The sequence below is a fragment of the Ambystoma mexicanum genome, chromosome 2p, assembly GCF_040938575.1.
Source record: "Ambystoma mexicanum isolate Mex_15411 chromosome 2p, UKY_AmexF1_1, whole genome shotgun sequence".
NCBI classification, from domain to species: Eukaryota; Metazoa; Chordata; class Amphibia; order Caudata; family Ambystomatidae; genus Ambystoma; species Ambystoma mexicanum.
The window spans coordinates 310943886-310957842 of NC_090923.1; the positions used below are offsets into that span (position 1 = coordinate 310943886).

General features: G+C 45.6%; 1 protein-coding gene across 1 annotated transcript in view; it reads right to left on the bottom strand.

Annotated features, from left to right (window-relative positions):
• The window catches only part of TKT (transketolase), a 172504-nt gene that overhangs the window by 12951 nt on the left and 145596 nt on the right, over nucleotides 1-13957 (bottom strand). Inside the window, exons 11-12 of the mRNA XM_069643620.1 lie at nucleotides 9163-9246; nucleotides 7847-7940 (exon numbers count right to left, since the gene is read on the bottom strand). Coding sequence (XP_069499721.1) covers nucleotides 7847-7940; nucleotides 9163-9246 — 178 coding nt within the window. The remainder of the gene's footprint in view (nucleotides 1-7846; nucleotides 7941-9162; nucleotides 9247-13957) is intronic.

The following is a 13957-nucleotide window of genomic DNA, read 5'->3' on the forward strand; positions in this document are numbered from 1 at the left end:
AGGCCTATGGTCGCTTTCAGACCACTTTAAATTGTGTTGTGCCTTATGATCGCTTCAGACCACTTTAAATTGTGTTGTGCCTTATGGTCGCTTCCAGACCACTTTAAATTGTGTTGTGCCTTATGATCGCTTCAGACCACTTTAAATTGTATTGTGCCTTATGGTCGCTTTCAGACCACTTTAAATTGTGTTGTGCCTTATGGTCGCTTTCAGACCACTTTAAATTGTGTTGTGCCTTATGGTCGCTTTCAGACCACTTTAAATTGTGTTGTGCCTTTTGGTCGCTTTCAGACCACTTTAAATTGTGCGATGCCTTATGGTCGCTTTCAGACCACTTTAAATTGTGCTATGCCTTATGGTCGCTTCAGACCACTTTAAATTGTGTTGTGCCTTATGGACGCTTTCAAACCACTTTAAATTGTGTTAGGCCTATGGTCGCTTTCAGACCACTTTAAATTGCGTTGTGCCTTATGGTCGCTTTCAGACCACTTTAAATTGTGTTAGGCCTATGGTCACTTTCAGACCACTTTAAATTGTGTCGTGCCTTATGGTCGCTTCAGATCACTTTAGGTGCCCCACTCAGGTAGCTAGCACTACCACCATGCACGTCAGTGTGCTCCTTATACTACACTACATCCTAGCCTCTCACGTTGCCCTAGTCACTCAACTACCCATGGCAACTACCCCTACCCTTGGGGTCAAACCTGATCCGTCGCCTAATAATCTGGCCGGCTCGATCCCACACCACCTAGCTCTACCAACTATGACTATGACCCCTACAATAAGCCCTGCAGCAACCACTGCAGGCACCCACCACCCTAGCAACCAGACCAACCAATACCTTAATAACCCAGCTCTCTGGCTGGAACGCTTTGCGACAAAACCCACTCCCAACCTTGCCCTCTCACTCTCCGAAACAAGAGACTAGGGACTAGATTCCGCATACGACACTCCCGTAACAATGCCACCAAGCTAATCTCACCTACTCCACCCAGCTCACCTTCACCCTCCGCATGCAAAACCACTACCACAGTGGTTAAACTGCCTGTGTTTAAAGGTGCCCTTTTCAATGCTAGATCTCTCACAGCGCACGCTCTAGACATAGCCGACCTCATCACCACTGCTGATCTTGACTTTATCGCCATATCAGAAACCTGGCTACATGCCGCATCCGGCCCCTCACTATCCTTGGCTTTACCGCCTGACTACGGCATCACGTGTTGTGACCGATCCTCTGCCAATCTAGAGGCAGCGGCGTGGCCTTCATCCACAAAAACTCCCTTGACCTAAGAGCGGTATCCGACTCCAAACTCGAATCAGCCGAACTGTTGTCTATCAAATTGTCACTAACGCCCAACCAAAGGGCCACCCTTCACCTTATCTATAGGCCCCTAGGTCAGGCTCCCTCCTTTGTCAGTGAAATTTCTACTCTCCTCCTTGACAAAACCAAAAACAACTCAGAAACAATCATCTTAGGTGACCTCAATTTAGGTCGTGGCGACCCAAAAGATCGTGTGGCAATTGATCTGGAGAATGTACTAACAGACATAGGCCTCACCCTGTATATCCAAGAACCGACCCATATCAAAGGTAGGAGCATTGATTGGTTGGCAGGCTCCAACTGCAACATCCAGGTCCTTAACAACTCCCCTTGCTTATGGTCTGACCATCACATCATAACTTTTAATATTGAAGCAACCCCGCGAGCCCCGACACAGATAGTCCCAGCACTCCCCACTCGCAGTAAAAAAAACATAACCAAGGAACAACTCCTCCCTTTGCTACTCCCTTCCCTTAACGCGGCTACCAACTCATGTTCTGACCCCATCTCCCTAGCAGACACCTATAACCAAACCATGCTCACGGCTATAGACGCTATAGCACCCATCAAACCTAGGAAGGCCAAACCACGAGCACATCTTAACTCTTGGTTCACGCCACAGTTAAGAATCCTCCACAAAGTTAAACGCTGTGCGGAAAATTGCTGGAAAAGCCACCCATCTGATAAGCATAAAGATGGCTTCCTTCTTGCCTCCATTACCTACAAAGACGCCATCATCACTGCTAAAAAAGAGTTGCTCAACAATCGTATTTTGCAAGCCGATTCTAACGCAAAGGAACTCTTTAGAATCCTAAAAGAGCTCGAAACCCCAGTCTCCCCTCCAGACCCATGCATGAAAGATAGCACATGGTGTGCTAACATTCAAGCAGCCTTACTAAACAAAATCTCTATGCTTCAATCCAAAATCAAAGACCAGCAGGACAGCCTTAAGCTTGATAACTGCTCTCTCTCCCCTGCCAGGTCCCTCCGCTTAGACACTGCTAACACCAAACCTTTCACCTTCTCACCGCTCACTGTTACTGAGGTAGAAAATATCATCTTGAGAATTAAACCATCCAACTGCCAAGGTGACCCGTGCCCAGCTGCCATCATTAAGGACTCTGCCCATGATCTAGCTCCATTCATTACGGCCTTCATCAACTCCTCCTTTAAAACAGGCATTGTCCCGGACAACCTTAAGGACGCGTGGGTGATCCCGTTACTCAAAAATCCTTCGCTAGACCCAAGTATACCTACGAACTTCCGACCTATCACTACAGTACCGTTTTTGCTTAAAATATTAGACCGCGCAGCTTACCTTCAGATCCAAAACTACCTGGAATCCAATAATCTGCTAGGTCTACAACAATCCGGATTTCAGCCCAGACACGGGACCGAAACTGCTCTAATAGACCTAAAAACCCAGATCGAAGTATTGAAGGACAAGGGCAAATTAGTAATGTTATTACTCCTCGACCTCTCTGCCGCATTTGACTTGGTCAACCACCAGACCCTTTGCAGGCACCTCCACTCTGCGGCCAACTTCTCCTCCTCCGCTGCGGCATGGTTCAAATCCTTTTTGAGCAACAGATCCATGAGGGTCTTTGCACCATCCGCAGCCGCTGACCCCTCCCCTATTCACTGCGGTGTACCTCAGGGATCTTGCGTGTCACCCACACTTTACAACATCTTTACGAAACCACTCTTTGATGTGCTTGACTATCTGGGTGTCTCCTATACCAACTATGCGGATGACACCCAGATACTCATCCCCATCTCAGGTGATCATCTAGCTGACACCAAGGCCATCAATGAGGTCTACCTGGTCATCCAAGCTTGGATGGCCCAACACCAGCTATGTCTAAATGACGATAAGACGGAGCTCCTTATCCTGGGTACCTCACAACGCCTGAGCAAACTGGAGCCGTCCTATCAGTCATTCACCATAGACGGTAATACCATACGAGTCTCAAAAGACACCAAAACGTTAGGCTTTTACTTTGACTCCACCCTATCCTTATCTAGACAAATAAATGCAGTCAGGTCTGCCTCTGCTTATACTTGCAAACTTATTGCAGCCTGCAGACCGTTTCTTACCACTCCCAACAAGGTCACACTAGCTAGAACCCTCATTATGGCAAAATTGATTATTGTAGTGCTCTTTACTTAGGTACCAGCCAGGAGAACTTGAGCAAACTCCAAACGACCCAGAATAATGCCATTCGAGCGGCCTTGAACATTCCCCGCAACCACCACATTTCAGAAGCTAGAACAAACTTAAAGTGGTTACCTGTTAAACAGAGAATCTCCTTAAAAACACTGGCCCTAATGCACAAATGCCTGGCCAACAAAGCCCCGATCTATCTCTGCAGTCGACTATCTCGCCACTCTACCGTCCGACCACTAAGAACTGCCCAGACTCACTGTCTCTCGATCCCCAGGTTTAAGCTTCAAAAAGCTGGGGGCACCAGCTTCCCTGTCCTCGCCTCTAAACTATGGAACACCCTCCCTGCTACTATCAGAGCTGAGGATTCTTTCAACACCTTTAAGGCCAAAACCAAATCTTGGCTCTTTGACCAGCAATAAGACTTGCTCGGCGTCTGTCTCACTTACTTTGGTCCGCCTCCTCTGATACTATTTCTGGCCCGCTGAACTATTACCGTACACCCAAGGGTATATCCTCTGTCAACCCTAGTGGCACCGCAATCTTTGTAATATATGTAATTAGATAAATGGCTTATGGTTAATAACTTATATGCGGTTACTGTAAATTCTGTAATGTAATTTTTGTTACTGTAATTTCTGTATTGCAATTTTTTTTGTCTGCATTTTTTTTCTCTGCAACTTTGTACAAATTGCGCCCTGATGCCCCCGGGCCTGATGGTTTGCGCGTTATAAATAAACAAAATACAAACACAGCAGGACTTGCAGTCCAAGTCCTCACCGAGAACACGATTAATGCAGCTGTCTGACAAAGATTAGCGTTCCAGATCACCTGCCAAGCTTTGTGAAATTGTCTGACTTTCCAAATTTAGTAATTCACCAATGAGGGACAATGCCTAAACTAGGCAGGAGGCATACATCTTTTATAGAACAATGCCCACTTTGACAGTAAAAAGTCCTGTAGTCTGGGACTTAAGATATGGAGTATGGGGAGGGAGGGGTGACAGATCACGCGTTGATAAAAGCCACCATTTAGAGCAGCACAAGAGCACACCTGAAAGTAAAGGTCCAACCATGCTTAGCTTTACAGAAACAAATAAGGAACAAACTATGTCTAAGAGCATGTTGGTCTTTCAGTTGGTACAATACGCTCTCAGTTGACCCTCCAAAAGTCTAACACATTTTTGATAGCAACAGTCATGCTTAAATAGAGGTAACATAAAGTGTAGTCTCTGCCCGTTACAAGGAGAAGATAAACAAGTTATCACAGCCATACATTGGGAAGGCGTGGGAGGAAGTGGAAACGACTCCCCAATGCACATTCAAGGAAAAATAATGGGAAAGTCATAACTAGCGTATGAGGAAAGCCTTGAGGAAACTAGATAATCTTAGTGTAACCATGGTTGCTGTATATCCATTGTGTGTGCTTAATTACACACTTGGATAGAATAACAGGCATTGGGTACATATCAAATGCAAGGTCGGGCTATGAGATTTTGCTGTGTTTGTTAAGTGGGGAGGAGAGCAGGGTGAGAGGGACGATTTAACATATCCTGTGGGGGGTGGGGGGATATCTTAGGGAGTTCTTGGTGAATGGTTTGGCCCAAATAGTTGATACCACAGGACACAACCTTCTTTGGCAGGCAAAAGCAATAATTCCCAGACAGTAGGGAAATCCTCCAAACACTGGCATAGATGGTTAGTCTCAGCAATTATCATAGATCTGGGGTCTGCAACCTTTGGATCGCCAGATCTTTGGGACTCCAAACCCCATCGGAAATCCAGAGGTTGCAGACCCCTTTGATGGACTCACATTGTGTATTGCTCACAGCCAAATTCTTCAACAGTGGCAGGAGAAATATGAAAAAAGTCTCCACATATGAGCGATAATAAACAGGTTGAATGTTGAGCCAAGACGATGCCCTGTATATTGTCCCCAAATTGAAATATTCGACTATGCACTGGTTGCAGCACACTGGCTCAGCAGACCGGTGAGGTAGAATCTGCGGATGATGCTGTCTGCAGTGCACACAATTTCAGAGTATGATTATCTTAACTCATGATTAGCGCATAGGTTGGCTGTGTTTGTCTTTGCAATTGTTATTTTGATTTATTTTACTCAACTTTCTGCCATAACAATATGATATACTCAATCATGCGACAGACCGGGACTTTTGTATCCCATTGTATTGGCTGAGGTCGCCAATTATGGATTTGGCTTGTGAACCTGCACTACTTGACAGAGGCGGCTCGAAAGGTACAATTCCATACAAATGAGTCATCATAGACTGAGCTGCTGCATTTCAAGAATGGACTTCAGCCTGTGGAAGTAGGTAATACGTGCTACGGGTTAAGGGGGTAAACTAAAGGACTGGATGCATTTGTATTTGTATTTTATTTATTTGTAAAGCGCACAAGGCCCAAAGGCATCCGGGCGCATCTCTTAGGTTACAACATGGTATGAACAGACAGTGGCATTACAGAAATTTAGCAAAAATTACAACGAAGATTAAGTACATACACATATATTACAGGATAGCTGGCTGCGTATTTACAAAGGGGTGAGGCTGTAGGCAGTCACAAGTGGTGGCTAGTGAATTGACGGGGGCGAGTCTTGGGCAGATACCCAGGTTTTGGCCATGTTTTTGAAGGTCTGGAAAGATGGTTCAGCCCTTAGTAGGTGGGGGAGCGAGTTCCAGAGTTTGGCCGCCATTACTGGGAAGCTAGTCCCACCAGATCTTTGAAGGTTCAAGCGAGATATGGAGAGGCAGTCATTTTGAATAAGGGCAACCGATAGTACAATATGGAACTTCAATTAATTAGAAAGTATGGAATGTACATGTGCCCACCAATGCTTCCTGGCAGCCGTCATGGAGCATTTCGAGCATCAAACCTATTTTTGTGGGATTCCCAGAAATAAGACGTTAAAGCTCAAAGCAATTGATTGGGGTAATGTGGGAGTCTACAAACAGTTCACTGTGTTTCGGTATATATTTCATAAACTGGAATACTTAATCTAAGCACGTGTCTTACACACAATCTCTCCAAATAATATTATATGCCATGGCTGTACACAACATCAACATAATGAAGGAGGATGCGTCCCTGAGCAATTTATGGCACTGATTATGTTGGGCTGGTGGAATGAAGAAGATCAGCATGTTGGCCAATGCTCTGGCTGACTGTTTATCTGCACTTATTCAGGAGGTACTAGTAAAATGGGAGCCATGTTGTGCATGTCCAAAATCGCCCCATACTGCTTTGCACAGCTGCATTTACCCGGGGACAGGATCCAACCCCAACTATTAGCTTCTGCCGGGAATGGTGGGATAGCTGGATGGTATCTCGGCTCATGACTTGTCCGTCTAAGCTATTTTAACAGGCAGCCTCAGATGCTTCCTGCAAGCCTCTAAAGGAGCGAAGAATATTATTTGGAAATCTACTTTCGTATGGACAAATTATACCCAGCATTAAATTGCACTCCCAGGAAGCCCACAGCAGGGACGTCATTTAGGGGTCGCCAGGGGTCTGTCTGCCTTGCTCCCCCTGTGGTCTCCCTTGCTACCCCTAAACAAAAAAAAAAGTTTATTTTTTATTTTTTACAAATTGAAGCTCCTGGGCTGTGGCCAATGCCATGTGGCTATTTGAGCTATTTGTCTTTCTGGAATTCCATACCATAATTGCTAGACTCATTAAAGGTTTATTTCAGGCACACTTCAGGGGGTGACTCACTGATTTAGCCTGTTCCTAAACATCTTAAATTCACAATGCAGACAAAATCCTCCAAAGTATTTTGCTTTTCGCAAGTTGCAGTTTTAGCATGTTTTTTTCTGCCTGGTGATCCATTCTTATATGAAATATATATCACGTTACAGTAACATTGCAACCATATTTTTCATAGTGTACTTAGAAACAATGCTATGTGATGCCACTTCCTATTTTGTCAAAGGATAAATGGTGGTGTTCCATTGCTTCCCATGATGTCACTTCGGTGTGGGGTCAAATGACATCCCTTCCTGTGATGGTGATGTCATCCGAGATCAAGGGTCATGTGATCTCACTTCCGCTACCCCTGGCATTTTGATGAAATGACGTCCCTGGCCCACAGAAATCTAGACATGTAGGGCTCTATAAATCTGTGAACAGTTTTATACTTTCCCAGGTGCAGTGCCATTTGTGTCCACTTCCTTTACAATGGGGCCAGATGTGATGGCCTATGGCCAAAATGGCATCCCTGGCTGACCCTCGGCTGGTGTTGCCCTCTGCTACTACCTTGAATTGGCGTATTAAAGCACTGACCCAGAAGATCTCTGCTTAGAAAGAGTGGTACAATTTCATCAGGACTAGTCTTTCTTCTTTTACCTTTCTTGAGCTCTTTTTCTGCAGCCAGTATCTCATGAAGTGTCACACCTGCCCCAATGACTGTCACCTTGTCATCTGGGCTCTCACTCACCACCTAACAAAAGTAAAATGGGTACAGTATGACAACCATTTATTCAATGTATCACAAGAAAACCTAAAACATCACAGAACAAAATTTTATTCCACTCCGTACAAATGTTTTCCACGTGCTTACTCCTTAAATCAGGTTTGAAAGAGCTGTCAGTTTATGAATCCGTGATTATGCACTGCCCGTGATTAATGCAAAACTGTATAACATATGAGTTCATACATAAAGATGCCTCCAATTCAATTCGAGTGGCCCAACCACCCCAGGCTTTCAGGGTAATCAGAGACTGTGTAAATAACTCCCATTTTGATTCACTGTATTCAAATTACTTTTGTATGGATATCTTGAAAACATGGTGTAGGTCTTAGCTCTTGAGAACCATATAAAATGACCTAAAATGTAATCCCCAAGCATGGGCCTCTGTAATAGGGGACCAATCACCACTGACAGGCACTCAACATTGCTATCATTTGAGAAAATAGTTCCCTATAAATACACGTTCCTATTTCATGGTTTGAAAGGCCGGCATCAAGGGGCACATCTAACTAAAGCAATCTCTATCAGAGAGAACCCAGAAAAGGGGAATGTGTTTTGCAGTCAGGGGCGTCCCTTTTAAGATGCATTCGCCATATTAACTTAAGTTTTTACTGTTGCAAAACATGGAGCGAGTGCATTGTCCACGGTTTTGTGGAGAGAAATCTGTTCAACACATTTCCACTTTGTGGGCAATTGAAAATGCAACAAACAGGCTTCCGCCAAATGTATCCTGGCACATATAACAAAGTTTGACTAGTTCAAATTTGGAGCATGTTTTTATGTAACGAGGAAGCCAGCAAATATATTTTCTTCCACTATTGCCATCTGGAAATGGTGCTAGATTTGAGGCAAACTTGCTGAGCTCCAATCTCCACAAGTAAACATCAAACAGAGCAAAATCCACTGGCTGCATGTTTGCTCTAATGCGAACATGTGTATGTAATATGGTCCAGAGTGGTGATAACATATATGCATGTAGTACTGTTTGAGAGGCAAAGCTGTGGCCTTGTATATAAAGTAATAAATGCAATGCAGAAATGCAGTCGGGATCACAGAGCTGTTTGGATGTGATCTATGGAGATCAAGACATTACAAGATTTGAAAATGAACGCAGTAGGATTCTGACACATTATGCAGTCTTCCAATAGAAACCTCTGAAATGCAGATTTAGATTGTCTTTCGAGGTTGTTACCTTGGCATGTCCTACTCTGAATTTTTCGGTGCTGCAATAAATGACAGCATTTTCAGGTCGACTGGTCCGGATGAAACATATCCCCTATTTAGGGAAAACGAAAACAACAAGGACAATTTACAAGCAGTCAGGCGCATCGTTTACATCACTAGTCGATTACATCATCAACAATGAGCATGCATTCCCAAAATACTGCTTCTTCCAGTTAGAGAAATACAAGAGAAACTGACATCGCCAATGAAGACTCAGGAGATGTATTATCTCCATTATTAAGGCATGTACGTCTTCTGAGTTGTCATGAATTGTCATTAATTGACTAGTGTTATGCTATCTTTTTCTCGACTCCAAATATTTATTTTCTTTTTCATTCAATCATTTTATTGCATAGAAAGCAAAACACTAAGGAACACAATAAGCAGCATGTGGGCGAGCGTGCCCAAGGGCACATTGGAATGCGCCGTAGCATCTTGCGAATAATTGACCATATCACATAATGTTTAACAACCTATCAAAGTAATCTTAACCGCCCCCAGTGGTCGAAGTGAGCGGGAGCAGTCGGGAGCGGTGCTCCTCTACTTTTTAAAATTACCTTTCACAGCTCCTATACTTTTATTATAAAAATAAACTGTTCCGGGACGGTTTCGTTTTAAAATAAAAGTGTAGTAAGAAGTTGAAACTTGCACTTTCAGTGCACTGCTGAACGTTCCCTTAAACAGGAGATGCAAGTGTTTGGGGGGGTGTATTGTGTGTGGGAGGGGACGTGGTCGTGGGGTTTGTGGGGAGTGGGTGCAGGCAGCAGGGAGCATAGTTCCACTACTTCTTTTCGTACACTTCGACCACTGACCGCCCCTCTAACCCACAACTCCCCCCCCCCAACCCACACACAAAACATTTCTCATGCCCAGGCTCTTTGGCCATCATTACGGGTCCAGTGGAAAACCTTGCCGGTAAAACCGGCAGGAAGCTGCCAGATCCGTAATGATTTACCGCCGCCTGACTTGCCGGAATCACTAGGGTATTATAGCCGTGGTGTTCCGGTAAATCAGGCGCTGGCAAAATGTTGATCCCCATTCCCGTGGAGTCTCATAGGTGCCGGTGCTTCTGTGAAAGTCTGCGGGCGTGTGCCGTTACGCCCGCCAGGCCTGATCCTGGCAGGCATAAAGGCACCCGCTCACAGACTAGTAGTTTGTCCAGTCCAGAAACAACGGTGCCGGTAAGCTTCCCGGCACTGTTGTTTCCGGACCGGCAAACTTGTAATGAGGGTCTCTGTCTATGAGTCACCTTTCTCTAAGTCTCTTCAGCATTCCGGGTCATTTGGTCTAAATGAACATGCAAGCCAGTGTCCAGAATCTGTCTGCCCGTATGAGGCCTGCAGTTCTGCGAAAACATAAATGCTCTGCAGCACAGACCTTGGATAGCAGTGTCCTGCATTTCCACTGGGAATGGCGGTTTTGTACCTTTCCAGTCAAGGATGATGGCCTTTACGGGTTGTAAAGAACGCAATGTAAATTAATTTGCGGGTCATTGCATCAGAGTGCCCGTCCTCAATACCCATCCCAAACAGCATTGATGTTGGGGGAGGTCGCCTCTACTGTGATGATATGCATGCCTTGAAGATGATGAGACCTCAGCCCAAAATCTTCTGAGTTTTCGGGCAGAGCCAGAGCATGTGGCCATTGGTACCTAACCTTCAACATCCACGCCAACATGTAGCTGTCGGTGCATTGCCCATACTGTGTAGCCTGGACGGGGTATAATAGGCCCTATGAACAATGTTTTACTGTATCTCTGAGCTTCAGGTTGCAAGAGGCATGATTAATCATGGAAAAGGAATCGTATATACTCACACATTGAGCTCTATACCCAGATCTTCTCCCCACATATCTGCCAGTCATATTCTTCTAACTCACAGTTATAGCACAGTGAAGGCTCTATCGCCCTTGACTTGAATCCCTCGTGGTAGGTGTGCTGATGATCAGGTATATGGGTTGATATCTCGGCCAGTCAGCGTTAGTTAGCCCCAGCATGTTTTTAGCCTCCGAGAGCGGGATAGGTTGGTCATCCTCAGAGAGGTTCATTATTCGAACATCCTGCCATTGTGTCGATTGTTGTGTGTGGATCTGTTCCCAAGTGGCATATGACATCAGAGTGTGAAGTGATATCCAAGATGGGGTCTTGTGAATATCAGTCCCGGATATCTTCTGCATCCTATGCCCTTGTATGAGTGTGAGGCCAAGTATGGGATGTTGTCCGTTTTTTCAGTAGCCGTCTTGGGGAGAGATAGCCGGAACCTCACATGGGTAAGGTGAGGAATATCTGTATTTCCACTGTTTGCCAGCTCGTGGTGTCCCCTGTGTTTAACCATCCTTTGGCCCATCCAACATGAGCCGACATATAAACTGTTTTCCATGACGGCAATACAAGCCCGCTATGGGATTTGGTGGCTCGTAGGACTGCCCTATTCAGCCGTGCTTTCTTGCCCCTCCATATGTACTTCATCACCTGCCTATCAAAGTCCATGTAGAATGCCCTTGACTGGGGCATTGGCAACACGAAGGCCAGGTATATTCGTTTGGCCATCAAATTTATTTTGAGGGCATTCATTCTACCTGTGAGTGAAATGTCCCACCCAATCGAATCTTGTTTAATCTTGGCTAGAATGGGCTTATAGTTCAGGACGGCCAGAGTGCGGAGATCAGGACTAATCCAGATGCCCAGGTATTTGATGTGCTGTATCCCACGAAATGTGGCATAACCTCTGCATCCCAGTTGACACTATATCCGGATATGTGGCCATACTCGCGCAGGATATCAGTAATGCGGGGCAGGGATCTTGTTCGCCGGCTAATGTATAGTAGTATGTCATCTGCATATAGTGATATTCTATGCTCATCTGGTCCATTGGTGATGCTGGACCACCCTTCATCCCTTCTCAGTTTGGCAGGAATGGGTCAATTGCTAATGCATACCGGAGGGGTGACAGGAGGCAGCCCTAGTGGGCCCCAGTGTGCAGAGGGATGGGGTCCGATGTGAGGCCAGTGGTGACCTCTGAGGCGCATGGCACACTATATAGAAGCTGTACCATGTTCAGAAAGTACCCAGAGAAGGGCGATTTTGGGAAGCTCCGCAAACATATAGTCCCAGCGCACTTTTCAGTGGTCAAAGTGGGCGGGAGCAGTTGGGAGCGGTGCTCCACTACTTTTTTAAATTAAGTTTTACTGTTCCTATACTTATATCTTAAAAAGACCATTCCAGAATGATTTTGTTTTAAAATAAAAGTGTACGAATCAGTAGAAACTTGCACTTCTGTGCACTGCAATGAAAGTTCCCTTCAACAGCATGTGCATTTGTTTGTGGGTTTGTATTGGGCGTGGGAGGGGGGTGTGGAGATGGGGTTTGTGGAAGTGGGTCAGGCCATCAAGGAATCTAGTTCCACTACTTCTTTTCATACACTTCGACCACTGTCACTTTTTTTTAAAGCCTTTTCTGCATCAAGCGATAGGACCACATCGTCGGGGTTCACCTTCCAGAATGTGCAGAAGATGCCTAAGGTAGTTGGACGAGTGTCTGTTCAATCTAAAAGCCTGTCTTGTCTCGTCTCGTTGAATAAGCCCCAAGAGCAACAGTTCCAGCCTGTCTGCTAGACATTTGCACCAGAAGCTTTGCGTCTGCATTAATGAGGGAAATGGGATGGTAGGAGCCGCAAAGCGTAGGGTCCCGCCCTTTCTCATGGAAAACTACTATATGGGCTTTCAGTAGCGTGGCCGGAGATGGTGGAATTCTAAGGCTTTTCTGAACATTTGCCCAGGGTGCAGGGCCAACGTGCCCGACATTAATTTATAGACATCGATATGGAGGCCGTCTGGTCCCACTGCTGTACTTGAGGCCAGTCCCTAACAGCTCTGAGGACCTCTTCGCCAGTGAGGGAGGCATTCAAAAGGGCTATGTCCTCTTGGCCTAGTGAGGTTAAGGGGATCTAGTTGAGAAAAGCCATAATCTGACCCATGCCCCTCTTCGATGGGGCTGCGTATAGATCTTGGTAGTATTCTAAGAATTGGCTATTAATGGCCTAATCTCCTGACAGCATCTCTCCGCTATTATCTCTAATTTCTGCAATGAGTTGCCCCCGCTGTTTACCCTTGAGGGCAAGGGTCATTATATGGAAGGGCCTGCCCCTAGCAGCGTAGCAATCATATGCCCACTTGGAAAAGGCTTTTTGGGCCCCAAGCGTGGTAATGTGTGCAATATCAGATTGCAGTTTAATCATGTGAGAATATACCTGGGGTCCCTAGTGGCCTTATGGGTGCGTTCAACCGTTTGTAGTACAGAGGTCAGCTGAGACTCCTTCTCAGACCACACTCATTTTTTGTACGCCCACTGTGATATGAATTGCCCTCTAAGGATTGCTTTGAAGGGATCCCATCATCTAAGTGCATTGTATCCCTCCACTAGATTGTCTGGCCAAAACCCATCCGAGTCCTGGCCAAGGAGCTCCATAAGGTCCTGCAGTGCTATCAAATTTAATCGCCATGAGGAGACCTGGTGCAGTGTATTAGGGAGAGCAATGCAAATGAGCACTGGGGCATGGTCAGAGATCATCACTGGGAGAATCGGGCACGTCTCTACCATGTGCATCATGGTTCACCGGAGCAGCCAGTAATCTAGACGGGAGTAGCAGTGATGGTGATTGGAGTAGAACGTATAGTCCCTCTTGTTCCAATGCAGAGTTGCCTCCACACATCGACCAGTCTGAGAACTGACATTATGGCACAGAGCATTTGACCCTTCTTCCAGA